Raw genomic sequence first — 22,421 nt, 5'->3', positions numbered from 1 at the left:
TGCCTACATACAATACCAAATATTCTGTATTGAAAACATTTAACATGAATACATTAGGGCTGCGAATCTTTGGGGAACACACGATTCGATTCGATTTTTGGGGGTAACTCGATTCAAAACGATTATCGATTCAAAATCTATACTTTATAACATTGGATGCCAGTTCTATGACTAACTACATTCCTCCATAAAACAGATAAACTAATCTGATTAATTACTTAAAAGAAAACTGGTTTTGTTTAATAAAATGCTTCCCGAACATTTAATAAGGTAAAATACAAATAAGGGGCAAGATAATTATTTAACACTTTTCTTTTCTAAAGTAAATATGTACCGTATTTTTCGGATTATATAAGTCGCAGTTTTTTTCATAGTTTGGCCGGGGGTGCGACTTATACTCAGGAGCGACTTATGTGTGAAATTATTAACACATTATAATAAAATATCAAATAATATTATTTAGCTCATTCACGTAAGAGACTAGACGTATAAGATTTCATGGGATTTAGCGATTAGGAGTGACAGATTGTTTGGTAAACGTATAGCATGTTCTATATGTTATAGTTATTTGAATGACTCTTACCATAATATGTTACGTTAACATACCAGGCACGTTCTCAGTTGGTTATTTATGCGTCATATAACGTACACTTATTCAGCCTGTTGTTCACTATTCTTTATTTATTTTAAATTGCCTTTCAAATGTCTATTCTTGGTGTTGGGTTTTATCAAATACATTTCCCCCAAAAATGCGACTTATACTCCAGTGCGACTTATATATGTTTTTTTCCTTCTTTATTATGCATTTTCGGTCGGTGCGACTTATACTCCGGAGCGACTTATAGTCCGAAAAATACGGTACAGCAGATATGTGCATCTACATCAGGGGTGTCCAAACTTTTTCCACTGAGGGCCGCACACGGAAAAATTAAAGCATGTGGGGGCCATTTTGATATTTTTCATTTTCAAACCATAACAAAATATATGGATTTTTAAATTTATTTTACCTTTAGGGCTCCCGGGGACCATAACGGGTCTCAGTCATTAAAATGTTAAAAATAAGTCAGATTATTATTTTTTTTTAATTATTTAACGCTTACAGTAAATCTCTATATCAACTTCAAGTTGATATAAAGTAATACAAATTTAAAAAAATGTTTTATGGCTTTTCTGTCAAAACAATTTAGTTTTTTTATAGTAAAACTGAAATATGCAATAATTAGTAATTAGAGCCCTAAAAGATCAATAATGCAGGACACCATTGATTTTAATTATTTAATATTTTTGAGTAATCACAGTGAAAAGATAAATAAAAAATCACTAAATGTATTTGGGACCCAAAAGGTGCCCCACTCATAAAGTGATACATTTTTTATTAGGTTTTTCTTTTACTTTCATCACTTAAGTTACGAGATCAACTTCAGATATATCTGTCGATTTTATGCTGGAACAATTATTTTGTTTGTTTTATGCGCTTTTGTCAAAGAAAACTTTGATGTTTTTATATGGCTACTACACAATATATGCAATATTTACCACATGAAACATTTTAAAATGAAATATTTGAAGTAATTGGAGCCCTGAAAATAATTCATTATAACATGGATTTTTTGTCATTATTTTTTTTTTGAGCAATGGCAAAAAAAGAAAAATAAAGAAAGACAAAAGAAAAATAAACAGCCTGCATGGCAGCTTTTGTGTCAACATTGCAACTTTTTCTCGTTAGATTTCACCTCATTCCACATTTTTAATGTTATTTTTAATTTTTACATTAGTATTTCCAGAATGTGTGGCGGGCCGGTAAACAATGAGCTGCGGGCCGCAAATGGCCCCCGGGCCGCACTTTGGACACCCCTGATCTACATCAACTATATGATTTGATCTGAGAGGCTGGAAATACATAAATCAAAATAAATGTCTCCTCTCTGAGCTGCCACCTTACCGTGGTAGAGGAGTTTGCGTGTCCCAATGATCCTAGGAGCTACGTTGTCCGGGGGCAAAGGCCCCCTGGTAGGGTCTCCCAAGACAAACTGGTCCTAGGTGAGGGATCAGACAAAGAGCAGCTCGAAGACCTCAATGAGAAATAAAAACTATGGACCCAGATTTCCCTCGCCCGGACGCGGGTCACCGGGGCCCCCCTCTGGAGCCAGGCCCGGAGGTGGGGCACGATGGCGAGCGCCTGGTGGCTGGGCCTGTCCCCATGGGGCCCGGCTGGGCACAGCCCGAAGAGGCAACGTGGGTTCCCCCTCCAATGGGCTCACCACCCATAGCAGGGGTCATAGGGGTCGGGGGCGATGCGAGCTGGGCGGCAGCCGAAGGCAGGGCACTTGGCGGTCCGATCCTCGGGCTCCAGTACTCTGGAATGCCCTCCCGGTAACAGTTAGAGATGCTACCTCAGTAGAAGCATTTAAGTCCCATCTTAAAACTCATTTGTATAATCTAGCCTTTAAATAGACCCCCCTTTTTTTAGACCAGTTGATCTGCCGTTTCTTTTCTTCTCTCCTCTTCTCCCCTGTCCCTTGCGAGGGGGAGTTGCATAGGGCCGGTGGCCATGGATGAAGTGCTGGCTGTCCAGAGTCGGGACCCCGGGTGGACCACTAGCCTGTGCATCGGTTGGGGACATCTCTGCGCTGCTGACCCGTCTCCGCTCGGGATGGTTTCCTGTTGGCCCCGCTGTGGACTGGACTCCCGCTGATGTGTTGGATCCACTGTGGACTGGACTTTCACAATGTTATGTCAGACCCACTCGACATCCATTGCTTTCGGTCGCCCCTAGAGGGGGGGGGGGGGGGGGGGGGGTTACCCACATATGCGGTCCTCTCCAAGGTTTCTCACAGTCATTCACCGACGTCCCACTGGGGTGAGTTTTTCCTTGCCCGTATGTGGACTCTGTACCGAGGATGTCGTTGTGGCTTGTACAGCCCTTTGAGACACTTGTGATTTAGGGCTATATAAATAAACATTGATTGATTGATTGATACAGAAGCTAGCTCTTGGGACGTGGAACGTCACCTCGCTGGGGGGGAAGGAGCCTGAGCTAGTGCGCGAGGTGGAGAAGTTCCGACTAGACATAGTCGGACTCACTTCGACGCACAGCAAGGGCTCTGGAACCAGTTCTCTCGAGAGGGGCTGGACTCTCTTCTACTCTGGCGTTGCCGGCAGTGAGAGGCGACGGGCTGGGGTGGCAATTCTTGTTGCCCCCCGGCTCAGAGCCTGCATGTTGGAGTTCAACCCGGTGGACGAGAGGGTAGCTTCCCTCCGCCTTCGGGTGGGGGAACGGGTCCTGACTGTGGTTTGCGCTTACGCGCCAAACCGCAGCTCAGAGTACCCACCCTTTTTGGATTCACTCGAGGGAGTACTTGAGAGTGCTCCCCCGGGTGATTCCCTCGTTCTACTGGGGGACTTCAACGCTCATGTTGGCAGTGACAGTGAAACCTGGAGAGGCGTGATTGGGAAGAATGGCTGCCCGGATCTGAACCCGAGCGGTGTTTTGTTATTGGACTTTTGTGCCCGTCACAGATTGTCCATAACAAACACCATGTTCAAACATAAGGGTGTCCATATGTGCACTTGGCACCAGGACACCCTAGGCCGCAGTTCCATGATCGACTTTGTAGTTGTGTCGTCGGATTTGCGGCCTCATGTTTTGGACACTCGGGTGAAGAGAGGGGCGGAGCTTTCTACCGATCACCACCTGGTGGTGAGTTGGCTGCGATGGTGGGGGAGGATGCCGGACAGACCTGGCAGGCCCAAACGCATTGTGAGGGTTTGCTGGGAACGTCTGGCAGAGTCTCCTGTCAGAGAGAGTTTCAATTCCCACCTCCGGAAGAACTTTGAACATGTCACGAGGGAGGTGCTGGACATTGAGTCCGAATGGACCATGTTCTGCACCTCTATTGTCGAGGCGGCTGATTGGAGCTGTGGCCGCAAGGTAGTTGGTGCCTGTCGTGGCGGTAATCCTAGAACCCGTTGGTGGACACCGGCGGTGAGGGATGCCGTCAAGCTGAAGAAGGAGTCCTATCGGGTTCTTTTGGCTCTTAGGACTCCTGAGGCAGCGGACAGGTACCGACAGGCCAAGCGGTGTGCGGCTTCGGCGGTCGCGGAGGCAAAAACTCGGACATGGGAGGAGTTCGGGGAAGCCATGGAAAACGACTTCCGGACGGCTTCGAAGCGATTCTGGACCACCATCCGCCGCCTCAGGAAGGGGAAGCAGTGCACTATCAACACTGTGTACGGTGAGGATGGTGTTCTGCTGACCTCGACTGCGGATGTTGTGGATCGGTGGAGGGAATACTTCGAAGACCTCATCAATCCCACCGACACGTCTTCCTATGAGGAAGCAGTGCCTTGGGAATCTGTGGTGGGCTCTCCTATTTCTGGGGCTGAGGTTGCTGAGGTAGTTAAAAAGCTCCTCGGTGGCAAGGCCCCGGGGGTGGATGAGATCCGCCCGGAGTTCCTTAAGGCTCTGGATGCTGTGGGGCTGTCTTGGTTGACAAGACTCTGCAGCATCGCGTGGACATCGGGGGCGGTACCTCTGGATTGGCAGACCGGGATGGTGGTTCCTCTCTTTAAGAAGGGGAACCGGAGGGTGTGTTCTAACTATCGTGGGATCACACTCCTCAGCCTTCCCGGTAAGGTCTATTCAGGTGTGCTGGAGAGGAGGCTACGCCGGATAGTCGAACCTCGGATCCAGGAGGAACAGTGTGGTTTTCGTCCTGGTCGTGGAACTGTGGACCAGCTCTATACTCTCGGCAGGGTCCTTGAGGGTGCATGGGAGTTTGCCCAACCAGTCTACATGTGTTTTGTGGACTTGGAGAAGGCATTCGACCGTGTCCCTCGGGAAGTCCTGTGGGGAGTGCTCAGAGAGTATGGGGTATCGGACTGTCTGATTGTGGCGGTCCGCTCCCTGTATGATCAGTGCCAGAGTTTGGTCCGCATTGCCGGCAGTAAGTCGGACACGTTTCCAGTGAGGGTTGGACTCCGCCAAGGCTGCCCTTTGTCACCGATTCTGTTCATAACTTTTATGGACAGAATTTCTAGGCGCAGTCAAGGCGTTGAGGGGATCTGGTTTGGTGGCTGCAGGATTAGGTCTCTGCTTTTTGCAGATGATGTGGTCCTGATGGCTTCATCTGGCCAGGATCTTCAGCTCTCGCTGGATCGGTTCGCAGCTGAGTGTGAAGCGACTGGGATGAGAATCAGCACCTCCAAGTCCGAATCCATGGTTCTCGCCCGGAAAAGGGTGGAGTGCCATCTCCGGGTTGCGGAAGAGACCCTGACCCAAGTGGAGGAGTTCAAGTACCTCGGAGTCTTGTTCACGAGTGAGGGAAGAGTGGATCGTGAGATCGACAGGCGGATAGGTGCGGCGTCTTCAGTAATGCGGACGCTGTATCGATCCGTTGTGGTGAAGAAGGAGCTGAGCCGGAAGGCAAAGCTCTCAATTTACCGGTCGATCTACGTTCCCATCCTCACCTATGGTCATGAGCTTTGGGTTATGACCGAAAGGACAAGATCACGGGTACAAGCGGCCGAAATGAGTTTCCTCCGCCGGGTGGCGGGGCTCTCCCTTAGAGATAGGGTGAGAAGCTCTGCCATCCGGGGGGAGCTCAAAGTAAAGCCGCTGCTCCTCCACATCGAGAGGAGCCAGATGAGGTGGTTCGGGCATCTGGTCAGGATGCCACCCGAACGCCTCCCTAGGGAGGTGTTTAGGGCACGTCCGACCGGTAGGAGGCCACGGGGAAGACCCAGGACACGTTGGGAAGACTATGTCTCCCGGCTGGCCTGGGAACGCCTCGGGATCCCCCGGGAGGAGCTGGACGAAGTGGCTGGGGAGAGGGAAGTCTGGGCTTCCCTGCTTAAGCTGCTGCCCCCGCGACCCGACCTCGGATAAGCGGAAGAAGATGGATGGATGGATGGAAAATAAATGTTTTGAATCGATTAAGAATCGTTACAAAAAAAGAGTCTCGATTAATCTGAAAATCAAATTTATTTTGACACCTCTAAAATACAAGTGCCATTACACCCTTAATAAACAGTATGTACATACAGTGTATACAGTACTCTGATACTGTTCTCTACTTTGCTGATGTGAAAGTTTAATTTCCCCATTGCGTTACTAATAAAGGCTTATTCTCTTCTATCAAGGTGACAAGCACACTGGGAAATAAAGTTTGAAAACAAGCTTATTTTTAGGCAGGTGTAAGCTGCTAGTCCATTTCCTCCCACCTTCAACATCTGCAAGCCATTTCTACTTCAGAGTTGGCCGCCTCCTTCTTCTCACTTATATTACTCTAACAGCCGTCCGCTGTGTTCCAACCTGAGAGGACACAGACTGGCAAGACTGCAGTAGGTATCAGCCCATTAGAGTGTTTTAAGGTGGCCCACGCTGCAGATCATAGCTCAAAAGCTGAAACCAGATGGACTCTCAAAGCCATGTCCTGTGCTATGTTAGTCAGCTTCCGTCCGCAACGTCCTTCCTGCGGGCTGCCAGGACATTAACGCCTAAGCTCGCCTCAGCGCTCTGACAAATTGACCGTCGGCACATAATTTCGTGAAGCTCCGAGCACGCTCTGGCAATGAACCGTGTGTGTGGAGGGGAGCGGGCTGAAAGTCACACTCACCGTCCACTGCACCCTGACGGAAGACGAGGACAGGATGGTGGGATTGTGCAGGTGGATGAGAACCTCCCCCAGCTCCCTCTGGATCTGACGGTGGTCCACGCCCTGGCTGGTTGGAGGGATGTCTGCATGCAAACCATAGTAACACTCTTAAAATATATCTGGGGCGGGGGGTGACAAAAGGCTGGGGAAGTTCTTCTCACCTTGTGTTTTTACAGCATCGGTGATGGGACTGGGGTCGCTGAGTCCATAGGCGTTGGCTGCCCGCACTAAGAAGAGGTAGACGGCACTGGGCTTCAAGGCCTTCAGTACGAAAGATTCTGTTTTCACGTGTTCTGCAAGTGTCTGCCAGCTGCTGCCTGATGCATGGCTGTGGACACAACGCAGAAAGGAGGAAAATACATTCATATACCGTATTTTTCGGAGTATAAGTCGCTCCGGAGTATAAGTCGCTCCGGAGTATAAGTCGCACCGGCCGAAAATGCATAATAAAGAAGGAAAAAAAACATATATAAGTCGCACTGGAGTATAAGTCACATTTTTTGGGGAAATTTATTTGATAAAACCCAACACCAAGAATAGACATTTGAAAGGCAATTTAAAATAAATAAAGAATAGTGAACAACAGGCTGAATAAGTGTATGTTATATGACGCATAAATAACCAACTGAGAACGTGCCTGGTATGTTAACGTGACATATTATGGTAAGAGTCATTCAAATAACTACAACATATAGAACATGCTATACATTTACCAAACTATCTGTCACTCCTAATCGCTAAATCCCATGAAATCTTATACGTCTAGTCTCTTACGTGAATGAGCTAAATAATATCATTTGATATTTTACGGTAATGTGTTAATAATTTCACACATAAGTCGCTCCTGAGTATAAGTCGCACCCCCGGCCAAACTATGAAAAAAACTGCGACTTATAGTCCGAAAAATACGGTACTTTCATTTTTTACAACACTTTTCCTGTTCAAATGCTGCCAAGCCAATATTATACTGGAATGTGTCAGTCAAAGGGAGATGAAACGGGAAGTCATCCTGCGCCAAATGCATGATGTTTGGTAGTCATGTGACTAGTGATGGGTCAAACGACACTGAAGCATCGATGCCTTATGAAACACAAAGAGTGATATTGTGTCCCGTAAAGCTGGGGTACTTGAATCTTGAATTCAAACTGTAAATCCCGCGCCCCCGCTCTGCGCACTTCGCTGATAGTCCTTCCCAGTCCCCTCTTCTCTGGAAGTGCACAAAATCGCCCACAAGAGCTGTACATGCACACGCATAGTTAAGGTTAAAGTTAAAGTACCACTGATAGTCACACACACACTAGTTGTGGTGAAATTACTCTCTGCATTTGACCCATCCCCTTGTTCCACCCCCTGGGAGGTGAGGGGAACAGTGATCAGCAGCGGTGGGCGCGCTCGGGAATTATTTTGATGATTTAACCCCCAATTCCAACCCTTGATGCTGAGTGCCAAGCAGAGAAGTAATGGTACCCATTTTTATAGTCTTTGGAATGACTCGGTTTGAACTCACGACCTACCGATATCAGGGGCGCACACCACAAGGCCACTGAGCTAAGGTTAGGTTGTTGACAGTCTGAGGTTGCATCGAAGGGTCCCCTAGTTCCTATTTTGTTGCAGACTATAGGTAACACACGTTCCCACGCAAAAGGATACACACGCGCTTCACTATACACTACCGTTCAAAAGTTTGGGGTCACATTGAAATTTCCTTATTTTTGAAGGAAAAGCACTGTACTTTTCAATGAAGATAACTTTAAACTAGTCTTAACTTTAAAGAAATACACTCTATACATTGCTAATGTGGTAAATGACTATTCTAGCTGCAAATGCCTGGTTTTTGGTGCAATATCTACATAGGTGTATAGAGGCCCATTTCCAGCAACTATCACTCCAGTGTTCTAATGGTACAATGTGTTTGCTCATTGGCTCAGAAGGCTAATTGATGATTAGAAAACCCTTGTGCAATCATGTTCACACATCTGAAAACAGTTTAGCTCGTTACAGAAGCTACAAAACTGACCTTCCTTTGAGCAGATTGAGTTTCTGGAGCATCACATTTGTGGGGCCAATTAAACGCTCAAAATGGCTAGAAAAAGAGAACTTTCATCTGAAACTCGACAGTCTATTCTTGTTCTTAGAAATGAAGGCTATTCCACAAAATTGTTTGGGTGACCCCAAACTTTTGAACGGTAGTGTATATCGCTTTAGCCAACGCGGAGGCTCCTTTGTGGGCTCTGCTCACCCCTCCTTTCTCTAAATTCTGTGGTTGGACCTGGAGAGGTTGACTGCCACGAAGACAAATTATTTTGTCTTCCGGGTTTTTTTTTTACTAAAGTACTTAATTATAGAGCACAGACAGCAAGCGGACGAACCTTTTTTTCAGAAATGTTACGATATACTGTATGATGCTAATATGATTTTTTTTTGGCTTAAAGAATATAATTTTGGTACCCCAGCTTTGAAGCCTCAATGTGTGTGTCACTTTGATAGAAAAGCATGTGACACACACTGTATTTCTCAGGTTACAAACACTTGAGCCTTGTCCGAGGTCTTTACCTGAATGCTTCGATGACGTAGGAGGTGGGCGTGGCTCCAGCATTGAGGTTAGGCTTCCAGGTAAGCGTGACAGAAGTCCGGGTAACATCCGTGACCTCGGGTCTGGAGGGGGCACTCGGTATCAAGTTTGGGTCAGTGGGTCTGTTTGGTTGGACTGGAAATCCAAACTCTGGAGGAGGAAAGTGAAGAGTTTATTGCCATTTCTTAGCTCCATTCCCCTCCTCTAAGTCTAAAGTATATGTACTGTAAGTGTTGCAAAAACAATATGATCATTTACCTTGGACTTCTAAATGGGCTTTCCATGAGGCCTCCCCGCCAGGGGTTGAGGCGATACAGGTGTAGGCCCCGGAGTCACTCAGCTGGAAGAAGAAGACATTTGTAGAAATCAAAATGATTTGTGAACATTTGCATTGTTTCCTGCAGCGTGAAGCATCTCTCCTGTGCCTATTGACATTGTGACATCCACTGTTTATTCTCAATGTTTCCATGCACTCAATTGCTGCGTAGCAAGCAGATGTCACTGCCTCATCATCGCAACATCATTTCTTACAGAGCAGAAACGACCGGGGTGCAGGAGACAGCCTACATTATATACTAACTATCCCCATCCACGTAGGGACATGAACAGATGTGACTTTATATGTTTAAGGCCCAAAACCCAGCAGCTACTTCCATTAGCTTCATTTTTTTATTATGCCTTATGGCTGATTTTATTAACTAAGAGAACCTGCAGTCACTCTGGGACTCTTAATATATAATGGAATCTGCATTCCCTTTATGGTTGTAGCTTAGGGGCCTCTGATATGATACGTTTTTTTAGTGAAAAGTCTTTTTTTTTTTTTTTTGAGCCTGAAAACACAACTTCTCAAAAAATGTACAATTATGCTGGATTTGCTCAAGTAAAAAAAACAAAAAAAACACTAACTATATTTCATTATTTTTATATAATAAATTAATAATATATAATATACATACAAAATAAATATATTAAATAACAAATGTAAATACAAATATATTATTACATTAAAACAACAATATTTTTAATGAAATCACAAATGCACTATATTGTACTCAATCTATTCACAAACATTTGTAATCGACCGATCAAATAATAAATAAAAATACAAATCAATTTCTACATTATAATAACAAACAATTACAAAACTATCATAAATGCAGTATGTTGCATTCAGTTTATTCAAACAAATATGCAACTTTATAAATAATAAAACAATTTAAATATATTATTACATTATATTAACAAATAATTGCCACATTAAAAACATCACGAATGCCACTATTTGAGAAGGACTGCCCTAGGGGAAACTGGGTAAAACACAGCACACTGACAAAGCTTAAAATATTGTTACTATAACAATCTACAAGGTTAATACAGTTCGCTTATTTTTCTTCCCCTCCATTTATCTGCTTTCTTTTGTAACTCAAGTTATCATTACATTTATGTATTGTTGCATTTGAAACAATTGTATTGTTGATAATAGAAGAAAATATTTTTATTATTCATTATCAATAGTGCTATTTGTATTGGTATTTTTATTGCTCAATTTGTAGTGCACTAATATTCATTGTCATTCCTTTGTTATTAATATTTACTTCACTAACTGCGTCTTTGCTATCACTTCTCGTATTATATTTGTACATATCGTATTTGCTGATGCCGTACATACTGTAAATATAGTATGTAAATATTACATATAGGTTATATTTTATATTGCGACTATTGTACATTTTTTGTCTACTTTATAACTTTTGTTTTCACCCTCGTTTTGTGCCCTTGTGTGCATTATCCTTTCCATCCTTATCCTCTCCAACCTTTGTAACTGAGCTACTGTGTGGAACAATTTCCCTTGTGGATCATTCAAGTTTGTCTAAGTCTAAGTTGTTGTTGTTATTGTTGCTGTTGTTGTCTCTCTGTCGTATTCCCCTCTTGACCCCGCAATTTCCTCCTTGGTCTTCCTTTTTTTCTCTTTCTATCCCCTCCTGCTCCGGTCCGGCTTCGCCAAACTTTAATATAAATCCATTTAATAAAGTCAAATACAAATACGGCAACAAGAGAAGTATCCCAATTTTGTAAAGTAAATCTGTACAGCAAATATTAGCATCTACATCAACAATATGATTTGCCTGAGTAGCTGGACTGGACAAAAAAAAATAAAAATCACAAATACAGTTACTGATATAACGATTAATCGATAAGTTCAATTTAAAAAAAGGCTTAAATTAATATACTGTTGCTTTGATTAATTGTGTAACTAATAAAATTGATCAAACTAGCAACATTGAGTACCGAGAACTTGAAATGCATGGACATAGTTTAGACATATCCCTTTTTTTATTTGTATCAATACACTCATATTAGAAGTGGAATTTCAATGTTGATATGTGATTTATCAGAAAAAAAAAGAATGAAGGTCATGGCAAGTGTGTTGTTTATTTCAACCGGTTTCCCTAAGATACGCATTGAGGCTACAAAGTGAGTTTTCTCCGGTTACTTAATTAATAGAACATGTTAATTGAGAGATTACTCGATTAATAAAATAATCGATAGCTGCGGCCCTAAATGCAGTATATTGTGCAAAATGTTTACACTAAGAGCGGCTCCAAATTATGGTGCAGTAGTACGGAGTATGATAAACTCATGGCCGCCTGGCATGTGAGGTAGAAAAACAATAGATGACTAGTGTGTGTGTGTGTGTGTGTGTGTGTGTGTGTGTGTGTGTTACCCACAGGGTGTGCACAACACATTAATAAAATCAATTACCTCGCACGTCAAATCATCTTCATGAAAACACCATCCAAGAGAAATGACACCTCCATTAATAGAAAGTGCTCGCCCGGTTTCCGCACTTAAATAAGTGGTATGTGAGACGCAGACAATCCCCCCACCCGCCCCACTCCACCCTCCTTCCCCGCTCGGCTCTCACCACAGGTCCAATCACACTGCAATCTTGTCTAACCACAAGACATGCCAGCAGTCATCAGAACGCCGCAAACTGACGCGAACCCTGACCCTGTGACGCCTCCGTCTATGTGTGTGTGTGTTCCAGTGGCGCTCACGTATGCTCGCTCACACACAACAGTTTCGCACGGCAAGTGACGGACAGCCAGTGAGTGGCGGCCCACTGGCGGAGAACACGTGTTATTTGCAAACCTGCGGGGATTTTCCCAGCATGCCATGGAGGTGAGACATACACTTTTTTTTTTTGATATTTTGAAAAGGGATGGCCATTTGAAAATGTCATTCTCGGCTAAAAATATATATTTTAATAAGACATTCAAAGACATCTTACATTTGAGGTCTAGAGATAATTATGTGCAAAACAACTTATCTCCAAGCAAGTCTGAGGTTTTCTTCCTTTTACTCACACCAGTGACCTATTCCAAAAAAGCGCCCTAAAGGTTGTTGGTAAGTTAGCAAGCAAGATGAGGAGATACTTAGTGCTACTTTGTTTTGCATTTGCAAACAGCTACAATTATGCACAAAGCAAATTATAACCTGCCAACAATAACAATAACAATTCGTCTAAAAAAAGAGGAAAATATAAAGTCAGAAGAAGATCTTATATAAAACATTTGTATGCACGTACAACACTTAGAACCTTTAGCATAGCAGTATGGGGAATTAAATAATGGAATGGATTAAGCAAGAATGTCAAACAATGTACTAATAACGGGGCGGCATGGTGTAGTGGGTAGAGCAACCGTGCCAGAAACCTGAGGGTTGCAGGTTCGCTCCCCGCCTCTAACCATCCAAAAAATCGCTGCCGTTGTGTCCTTGGGCGGGACACTTTACCCTTTCCCCCGGTGCCACTCACACCGGTGAATTGAATGATAAATGATAGGTGGTGGTCGGAGGGGCCGTTGGCGCAAAATTGCAGCCACGCTTCCGTCAGTCTACCCCAGGGCAGCTGTGGCTATGAAAGTAGCTTACCACCACCAGGTGTGAATGATTGATGGGTTCTACATGTAAAGCGACTTTGGGTACTTAGAAAAGCGCTATATAAATCCCAGGTATTATTATTATTATTATTATTATTAATATGATCCACTTTAAGAAACTGTTCAAAAAACTTTGTGTTCAGACAGAACACATAAGAAGCATCTTGATAAACATCTAGAACTTTTTTGAAAATGTGTAATTTTTCATCTCATTATGTGAATCAGGAGGTTGTATTTAGAATTTTGTTGTCAACTGGGGCAGCACGGTGGCAGAGGGGTTAGTGCGTCTGCCTCACAATACGAAGGTCCTGAGTAGTCGTGAGTTCAATCCCGGCCTCGGAATCTTTCTGTGTGGAGTTTGCATGTTCTCCCTGTGACTGCGTGGGTTCCCTCCGGGTACTCCGGCTTCCTCCCACCTCCAAAGACATGCACCTGGGGATAGGTTGATTGGCAACACTAAATTGGCCCTAGTGTGTGAATGTGAGTGTGAATGTTGTCTGTCTATCTGTGTTGGCCCTGCGATGAGGTGGTGACTTGTCCAGGGTGTACCCCGCCTTCCGCCCGATTGTAGCTGAGATAGGCTCCAGCGCCCCCACAACCCCGAAGGGAATAAGCGGTAGAAAATGGATGGATGGATGGATGATGTCAATTGTGTGACAAGATGAGAACAGGAAATGAACAAATGTGTTAGTAATTGCTATGAATTGGAAAAAGAGTAGAATTGAATAAGCTGTGCATCTCCCCACTGCTTTTCAAACAAGGAAAAATGAGAATATGTAGATTATATGATGTATCTATATAATGTACATGTTCAAGTTCAATATAAACTGCAACCATAACCATAACTTTTAAGATAATAAATAGTAAGTCAAACAATTAGTTCAATCTAAGAAATGTGATAGTCCTTGTTTATTGCAAATCAAGTATTTATAAACATAACTTTTTGATCACTCCATTCACTCACTGTATAGGCCTACACTAGCACACAAGTATTTACAACAATCTTTGTTAGACTTATAGTTCAACACTGCTTTGTTTACCTTCTATTTTGACTTCTCGTAGGCCTGTCAAAAATAACGATTTAGCTCGTGTGATTAATCATTAAAAAATATGGCATTAATCATGTGTGTTTGTGTTAGGTATTTGTGTCCGTGTGTGTGTCATAATGGGGGATCTAGGTCATCGGGGTATTGTTTTTAAGTTTGCAGAGCACTTTGCATTGCATTTCTTTTATGTATAAAAAGTGCTTCATAAATAAAGTTTGATTGATGTACATTATGCACAGATTAATCATGCAATTTATTTTTCCTTCAGAGGAGCCATTACCTTAACTGCGGCCGGTTACCCACAAGGCGGCGCACGTTGTTATATACGATCAGGTCAATGCGTACGCCAGTGCAAAGATGAGTGAGGAGACTCCGACTGGTGTGTTTACTGGCAAATTTCACTTAAAAATACACCCCAATGTGTCGTTAAATGAAACTTTTACAAAGTTTTCAGCAAATAAATGATGTGAATTTAGGCAAAACATTAAAAAAAAATTTCAGGTATGACATTCTTTCATTCGTGTCCAAAAAATAGGAGTCTTTTTTAAGTTAATTTAGATTATGCAACTCTGCAACATCGCGTGGACATCGGGGGTGGTACCTCTGGATTGGCAGACCGGGGTGGTGGTTGCTCTCTTTAAGAAAGGGAACCGGAGGGTGTGTTCAAACTATCGTGGGATCACACTCCTCAGCCTTCCCGGTAAGGTCTATTCAGGTGTACTGGAGAGGAGGCTACGCCGGATAGTCGAACTTTGAATTAGGGAGTAACAGTGTGGTTTTCGTCCTGGTCGTGGAACTGTGGACCAGCTCTATACTCTCGGCAGGGTCCTTGAGGTTGCATGGGAGTTTGCCCAAATCTACATGTGCTTTGTGGACTTGGAGAAGGCATTTGACCGTCTACCCCGGGAAGTCTTGTGGGGAGTGCTCAGAGAGTATGGGGTAACTGATTGTGGCGGTCCGCTCCCTGTACGATCAGTGTCAGAGCTTGGTCCGCATTCCCGGCAGTAAGTCGGACACGTTTCCAATGAGGGTTGGACTCTGCCAAGGCTGCCCTCTGTCACCGATTCTGTTCATAACTTTTATGGACGGAATTTCTAGGCGCAGTCAGGGCGTTGAGGGTATCTGGTTTGGTGGCTGCAGGATTAGGTCTCTGCTTTTTGCAGATGATGTGGTCCTGATGGCTTCATCCGGCCAAGATCTTCAGCTCTCACTGGATCGGTTCGCAGCAGTGTGTGAAGCGACTGGGATGGGAATCAGCACCTTCAAGTCCGAGTCCATAATTCTCGCCCGGAAAAGGGTGGAGTGCCATCTCCGGGTTTGGGAGGAGATCTTGCCCCAAGTGGAGGAGTTCAAGTACCTCGGAGTCTTGTTCACGAGTGAGGGAAGAGTGGATTGTGAGATCGACAGGCGGATCGGTGTGGCGCCTTCAGTAATGTGGACACTGTATCGATCCGTTGTGGTGAAGAAGGAGCTGAGCCGGAAAGCAAAGCTCTCAACTTACCGGTTGATCTACGTTCCCATCCTCACCTATGGTCATGAGTTTTGGAATATGACCGAAAGGACAAGATCACGGGTACAAGCGGCCGAAATGAGCTTCCTCCGCCGGGTGGCAGGGCTCTCCCTTAGAGATAGGAGGAGCAGCTCTGTCATTCAGGAGGAGCTCAAAGTAAAACCGCTGCTCCTCCACATCGAGAGGAGCCAGATGAAGTGGTTCGGGCATCTGTTCAGGATGCCACCCGAACGCCTCCCTAGGGAGGTGTTTCGGGCACGTCCGACCTGTAGGAGGCCACGGGGAAGACCCAGGACACGTTGGGAAGACTATCTCTCCCAGCTGGCCTGGGAACGCCTCGGGATCCCCTGGGAGGAGCTGGACGAAGTGGCTGGGGAGAGGGAAGTCTGGGCTGCCCCCGCGAACCGACCTCGGATAAGCGGAAGAAGATGGATGGATGAATGGATGGATAGATTATGCAAGCCTGTGATTAATTATGATCTGTGGACTGGACTTTCACAATGTTATGTCAGACCCACTCGACATCCGTTGCTTTCGGTCTCCCCTAGAGGGGGGGGGTTACCCACATATGCGGTCCTCTCCAAGGTTTCTCATAGTCATTCACAGACGTCCCACTGGGGTGAGTTTTTCCTTGCCCGTATGTGGGCTCTGTACCGAGGATGTCGTTGTGGCTTGTACAGCCCTTTGAGACACTTGTGATTTAGGGCTATATAAATAAACATTGATTGATTGATTGATTGAACCAAATTCAACATTTTGATTAATCTGATTAAAAAGATTAATCATTTGAGAGCATTAACTTTTTTCTGTCATAATTTCCATCTTTGTCTTACCTTAGCGTAGCGTATCTGCAGCGCGCCCGTGTCCAGCTGCTTGACCCTAGAGTCGTGGGTGGACACCAGCACCCCGTCCTTCCTCCACAGGATGGTGGGGCTGCCCGACGCCAGGCAGGTGAGGACCACCGTGCCGTCTACCGCCACCGTCTGATTGGTCGGGCCATGGCGGATAACCGGAGGTGGGCGGTCTGACACGACTGCAGTGAGAAAGAGAGCGAAAACGAAGGGTGATTATGTGGGCGAGATGAAAGAAGGGAGGGGATGTTGTTGTGCGAGGAAACACACCAAAGGTAGCGGAAGACGCCAGCGTGGGAGATGGAGCCAGTCCAATTTAAAAAAAAAAAAAAAAAAAAAATGCAGGTAATTTTCTAATCATTTTGCAGCAGGCACCCAAGGAGCCATACAGTATACAAGAAAAACGAATGCAATTAAAATTAAACAGCCTCACATGTTTCCTTGCTTCTGATTGGCCGTGAGGCACTTGACAGCTGATGTGCTTACATGTGTTTTGCTTGAAAATGAATCTGGATGTATTTTTCCACATAAGAGGGGAAAATAAACATGTCTATTCTCCTGATAATTGCTTTATTCCATCTGCAGCGTGCGTGAATCGTTCTAATTGTTGCTATTATTCCAAGCGCGACTGATGACCACTGCTGTCAGCCCCGGCAACAAAGACATGGTGAGGGGCCAACACCTAACACACACATTTGTGTGGACACACGTGGGCCGTGCTTTTTGTGCCGGGGATGCTGCAATTACTAAAACACTGTCAGCATGACCTGTAATTACCAGATCTGCCTGCGGAGCAGTGCTGGCCTCCTCGCTTTAATAACTGTTATTATTATCCAGAGAGCAAGACGGACAAAGGAGCCGTGCAGAGCATACCGACAAAAGGCAGCGATGAGGAAGAACATTTTGCTAAATGAAGGGAGGATGAAATAACGGCGGATCGGATCTCTGTGGGGAATAAGGCCAAGTTTTAGATGGGCCTGGCTGACAGGGACTGGCTCGCAACACAATTAGGAGGACCCGATCCAGACCTCAGTGCGCAGCCACAGGCTTGCAACGGTTGACAGCAGCAAGCCAGCCATGGAAGGAAACATTAGCCAAATAATGAGCCACGGTCTGGGTGAGGAGGCACCAGAGAGTCTCCACCTCTGGCAAGCTCGGGCCAAAACCTCACAGGCCTCCATTTTGGATATTAATAGGCTCCGCAGCACAGGCTTTAACCTCATTATTGGGAATATTTATATGCTCATATTCATAGTGTTCCAGTAGCCTACCGTCTGTGACCTCCAGCAGGGCCTTGGTGATGACGCTGCCGGCGATGTTGAGGGCCTGGCAGCTGTAGTAGCCCACGTCGGAGCGCTCGGCGTCCGTGATGGTCAGATCGCCCGTCTGGGACACGGAGAAGCGGCTGGCAGGTTGGGGCGGTTGGTAGGAGAACAACAGGTTCTGTGGGGTAGTCAATCAGATCCGATACAGTCTTGCCATGTGATTGTTTACAGCAGCGGTTCTTAAGCGTTTTGACCTTCAGGGCTTAACTTATCCACTACAAAGGGGCCACCGAATTAGTAATCTTATAACATTACTCTTGTTTTTAATCATATTCAATAATTATATCTAACATACTTACAGCCCAGCAGGCACAAGACATTAAAACACCGTTGAGAATATGTTGAATTAGGTCCTGACGTTGAGCAACTCAAACCTAACGTTGAAACATGCTTTTTGATGACTTTGAACCCATGTTGGTTTCTGACGTTGATTTGACCATTGAACTGTGGTAATTTTCCAACCAATATTTTCCAACACAATTACAACGTTGAAACAACATGCTTTTTGACAACGTTTATTCAATGTCAGGTTGTGACGTTGATTTGACCTTTGAAATGTAGTAATTTCCCAACCAACAATGTGGATCCAACAATAGACATCAACGTTGTTTCAATTTACAAATACAACTATTTTGCAATGTTGTATAGAAGTCCGTTTTAAAAAATGTGTACGATCAATGTTCTATCAATGTCTTGTGCCTGCTGGGAGTTTCCAACCTTGTCAAATTATATGAAACCATGTGTGAATCACAAATATTACTAGTTATTAGTCCAATTAGGTTTAGTAGCTCTTCTAGGAGTTATGTGTTTTTTTTTCTTATGGCCAGATGTCTGGCTATAAGAATAAAAATTATATTATTTTTTAGTCAACACATAAGCTTAGATCAAGCAGATTAGAAAAATAAGTACTAACCAAATATACTGCATAAAAAGAGACTCTAGGAAATAACTGACCAAAAATATGTTTACATACAATTATGTTGTGCTAAAATAGATCAACTAAATTAATAATGAGCATGTTTCTTGACTAAAGTGTCAAAAAATTCAAGTGCAAATGAAAATACTGCTTCGTCATTTTGGTCATGATTTTTGCGCTTAAGAAACTTCTTTAAGACTTCAGCTCCAGACTTCTGCTGTTTGTTTGAGATTGTCATTACTGCCACAAGTGGTGGAAAAGTGTAATACAACTGAGAAACTGATATTTTTTGGCGGCCAAACATCGGGGTCCTATGGTTAAGAAACACTGGTTGACAGTATTGTAAAATACCCTTTACCTGGCTTCCTTCCCGTTGCCAGAAAATGGCCGGTTGTGGGTTGCCGGTGGCCTCACACTGGAAGGTGACCGTCCTGCCGACGCCGACAACCTGGTTTCTTGGTCTGACCACAAATGCAGGCGGCACTGCAGGACAACAGTCGAATGGTTATCCAATGAATTGACGCTATTAACAGCACAGCGTGGTGACACTAACAAGCTGAGTTTGCTATAGATGTAATCACAAAGGTTACCCAGATGCCAATTCATTTGCGTAGGCAAGGGCATGGAGCGCTAAAATTTACATGGAAATGGGGACTACGTTTGAACCATCTGCTCCAATGGTGGTGGCGTCAACCAGAATACAGCGCCCATGCATCTTAATGACACAATGTCATCCCCTAGACCTTCTACTAATGTGAGGAGATGCAGAGGCCAGGCAAATATTTTATACCTACTAATGTATTAATCATTTGTACACTGGCGCCGCTCAATGCATAACAAGCAAGCAATCGGAAAACTGTCCGTTGAAATAAAGATGTCATTTGTCCGTAAATTAGACGGACTGTTTGGCAATGCATTAAAAAGGAAGGTGACAACAATAGCTTTACCTTTTGAAGGCCCCAAGCTGAGCATATTTTTACCCATTAAAGTCCTTTTTTAGTCCCCGTTGCCCGTGACAACAGAGACATGATTGGTGGGTGGAGAGGTGATGGGAGGAGGATGGATGTGGGGGTGGGTTTGGTGGGTGTTGACAGCTTCCTGTCTCGGGTGACAAGTCAACTTACCAGACACGACTAAAAAAGAAGGAAAGAAAACACACAACAACACAACACCTCAATGATGGACAAATAAAGCAACTTAAAAAGAATGTGATGTCAATGGCTGCAAAAATGTATTACTGTGAATGCTCCAATTAATTGGCTGCAGGGACAAAGCAAATAACGGCCAGGGTGAATGTTATTGGCGTGAGGTAAAAAAAATAAATAAAAAATCTGTACTATAATTGCTTATTGAGCAGTTTGCTCTTATAGGCGCTGTAACAACATTGGTTGTGCTGCTGCTTTGTTGAGCAGTTTACTTCATAAATGACCACGTGGTCAAACAGAGCCATGTTTTTCTTTACACTTTTCAGGCACTCCAAAAAAAATAAAAAATAAATAAAAAAATAAAAATAAACTATTTTGTATTAATTGAATTTATCATTATTACAAAAATATTTGTTGTATACAATTGAATTCCAATGTTGTTTATAATGCCTTATTACGAATCCTCTCATTTTGTTTACGATTTAAATAAATAATAAATACCCTGGGTATAATTAAAGCATTTACAGTAATAACAGTCAATAGTCATATTTTACTGTTGGACACTGTTAAGAATATTTTAAACACAAACTAAAGAATATCTACTTCATCAAAACAGGAAATATATTGAAATATGCAAAAAAACAGAACAAATGACAACATGATGGAACATTCTCAAACACTATGAAGGTGAACAGTTCCGCACCCTAATGATGTTTAGCTCTCCTTGAGGAGCCGCGGATCGTCGCCAAACGCAAAGAGCGGTTCATAAATAAAAAAATAAATACAAGGTGAATGTTAACTTGTAACTCCAGGCTCATAAATCTCCTGCAGCCAATCACTCACCTTATCTAATCTATCTGCAGTAACGGCTCCCACGGAAACATAAACGCTGTCAGTCGGAGTAATGATCCCAGCCCCGCCCCCGACTCATTTATGCCCTTTTAAATGCAGATAGGATTTACATCAAACCGTCCTGGTGAAAAGAGGTGACACTCTAGAAAGCGTTCATGCTTAAAATCCGACACAGTATTAATTTATGTGAGTGCATGGTTTAAACATATTGAGAACAACCATCCTTGTTTCTTAAATTAGCCGAAAAAAGCAACGGGACACAAATACTAACTATTTGTTCCTCACGAGCAAAAATGCCCTCTATAAAACCACAAAAACATTTCATTTTAACAAACTAATGCCATTTTTTATGTGAATATTTCAAGCTAGAAAACTAGCTATAAATCTGTACCATTGTTGAACATGTCGTCTAGATGGCGCAACTTTTCCCCATTCAAAGCATGCAGCAAAATTTCACAGCAGTTGCTATTTTCTCGAATAGTGTGTTGCTACTGAAATATGTGTCGCTACAGATATTGACATGGGTGCAAAAATGAGTCCATTAGTCGAATTCACATGTCGATAATAGTCGGTGACGTCATCATTTGTGTTTTTACAGAAACCAACACACGCAAATCAGTGTGACTGGTGACAAAACATCGAAAGTATGGGAACATTTCACGTCAAAAAGACAAATAACTCTTTTAATAAGCACCTAACCTTCCGTCAGTTGTTAATGGTAATATCAATACAATTGACCGACTCGTAAAAAGCCACAGAAGCAGGGAAGTTACAGTGTTGAATTATAAAGTGATGGAAACCAACCCCGAATGAGAGCAGGTTCCACATTTTCCCCCACAGCACAGGTGTCAAAATCAAAACCCGGGGACCCGATCTGGCCCGCCACATCATTTAACATATATAATGTGGCAGGCCACATCATTTTATGTGGCCAGTGTTGCGTCCGACCAGTCTTCCTCTCAGGGAATAAAACACACTGGTCAATCCCAACTTCTGTCGGATGACATATATGTTGAGTAAGAAGGACCACCGAGACAGAATAGCAATATTATCAAGTTTTACTAAAGCTTTAGGAGACCAGCCCTTACAATGTGGTAATAGCAGCATCAAGAAGCGGTCTAAAAATCAAACAGAAAGAGTCATCTTATTTACCGTATTTTTCAGGCTATAAGTCGCAGTTTTTTTCATAGTTTGGCCGGGGGTGCGACTTATACTCAGGAGCGACTTATGTGTGAAATTATTAACACATTACCGTAAAATATCAAATAATATTATTTAGCTCATTCACGTAAGAGACTAGACGTATAAGATTTCATGGGATTTAGTGATTAGGAGTGACAGATTGTTTGGTAAACGTATAGCATGTTCTATATGTTATAGTTATTTGAATGACTCTTACCATAATATGTTACGTTAACATACCAGGCACGTTCTCAGTTGGTTATTTATGCGTCATATAACGTACACTTATTCAGCCTGTTGTTCACTATTCTTTATTTATTTTAAATTGCCTTTCAAATGTCTATTCTTGGTGTTGGGTTTTAACAACTACATTTCCCCAAAAAATGCGACTTATACTCCAGTGCGACTTATATATGTTTTTTTCC

The 22,421-nt window shown here is 43.6% G+C and overlaps 1 protein-coding gene across 4 annotated transcripts in view; it reads right to left on the bottom strand.

The window, feature by feature from the left end:
* Nucleotides 1–22,421, bottom strand: part of robo1 (roundabout, axon guidance receptor, homolog 1 (Drosophila)) — a 687,039-nt gene that overhangs the window by 53,146 nt on the left and 611,472 nt on the right. For 3 of the 4 annotated variants that reach the window (XM_062060413.1, XM_062060415.1, XM_062060416.1), the window contains 7 exons: nucleotides 19,176–19,300; nucleotides 17,848–18,019; nucleotides 16,559–16,758; nucleotides 9,487–9,568; nucleotides 9,210–9,378; nucleotides 6,818–6,984; nucleotides 6,618–6,739 (listed from right to left, as the gene is read on the bottom strand). In XM_062060413.1, the coding sequence (XP_061916397.1) occupies nucleotides 6,618–6,739; nucleotides 6,818–6,984; nucleotides 9,210–9,378; nucleotides 9,487–9,568; nucleotides 16,559–16,758; nucleotides 17,848–18,019; nucleotides 19,176–19,300 (1,037 nt within the window). Of the gene's footprint in view, nucleotides 1–6,617; nucleotides 6,740–6,817; nucleotides 6,985–9,209; nucleotides 9,379–9,486; nucleotides 9,569–16,558; nucleotides 16,759–17,847; nucleotides 18,020–19,175; nucleotides 19,301–19,941; nucleotides 19,951–22,421 lie in introns of all 4 variants that reach the window. The other variant, XM_062060414.1, reaches the window with a different exon arrangement.

Source organism: Entelurus aequoreus, linkage group LG10 (genome assembly GCF_033978785.1).
Source record: "Entelurus aequoreus isolate RoL-2023_Sb linkage group LG10, RoL_Eaeq_v1.1, whole genome shotgun sequence".
NCBI classification, from domain to species: domain Eukaryota; kingdom Metazoa; phylum Chordata; class Actinopteri; order Syngnathiformes; family Syngnathidae; genus Entelurus; species Entelurus aequoreus.
This window is presented reverse-complemented; position numbering and strand designations above follow the sequence as displayed.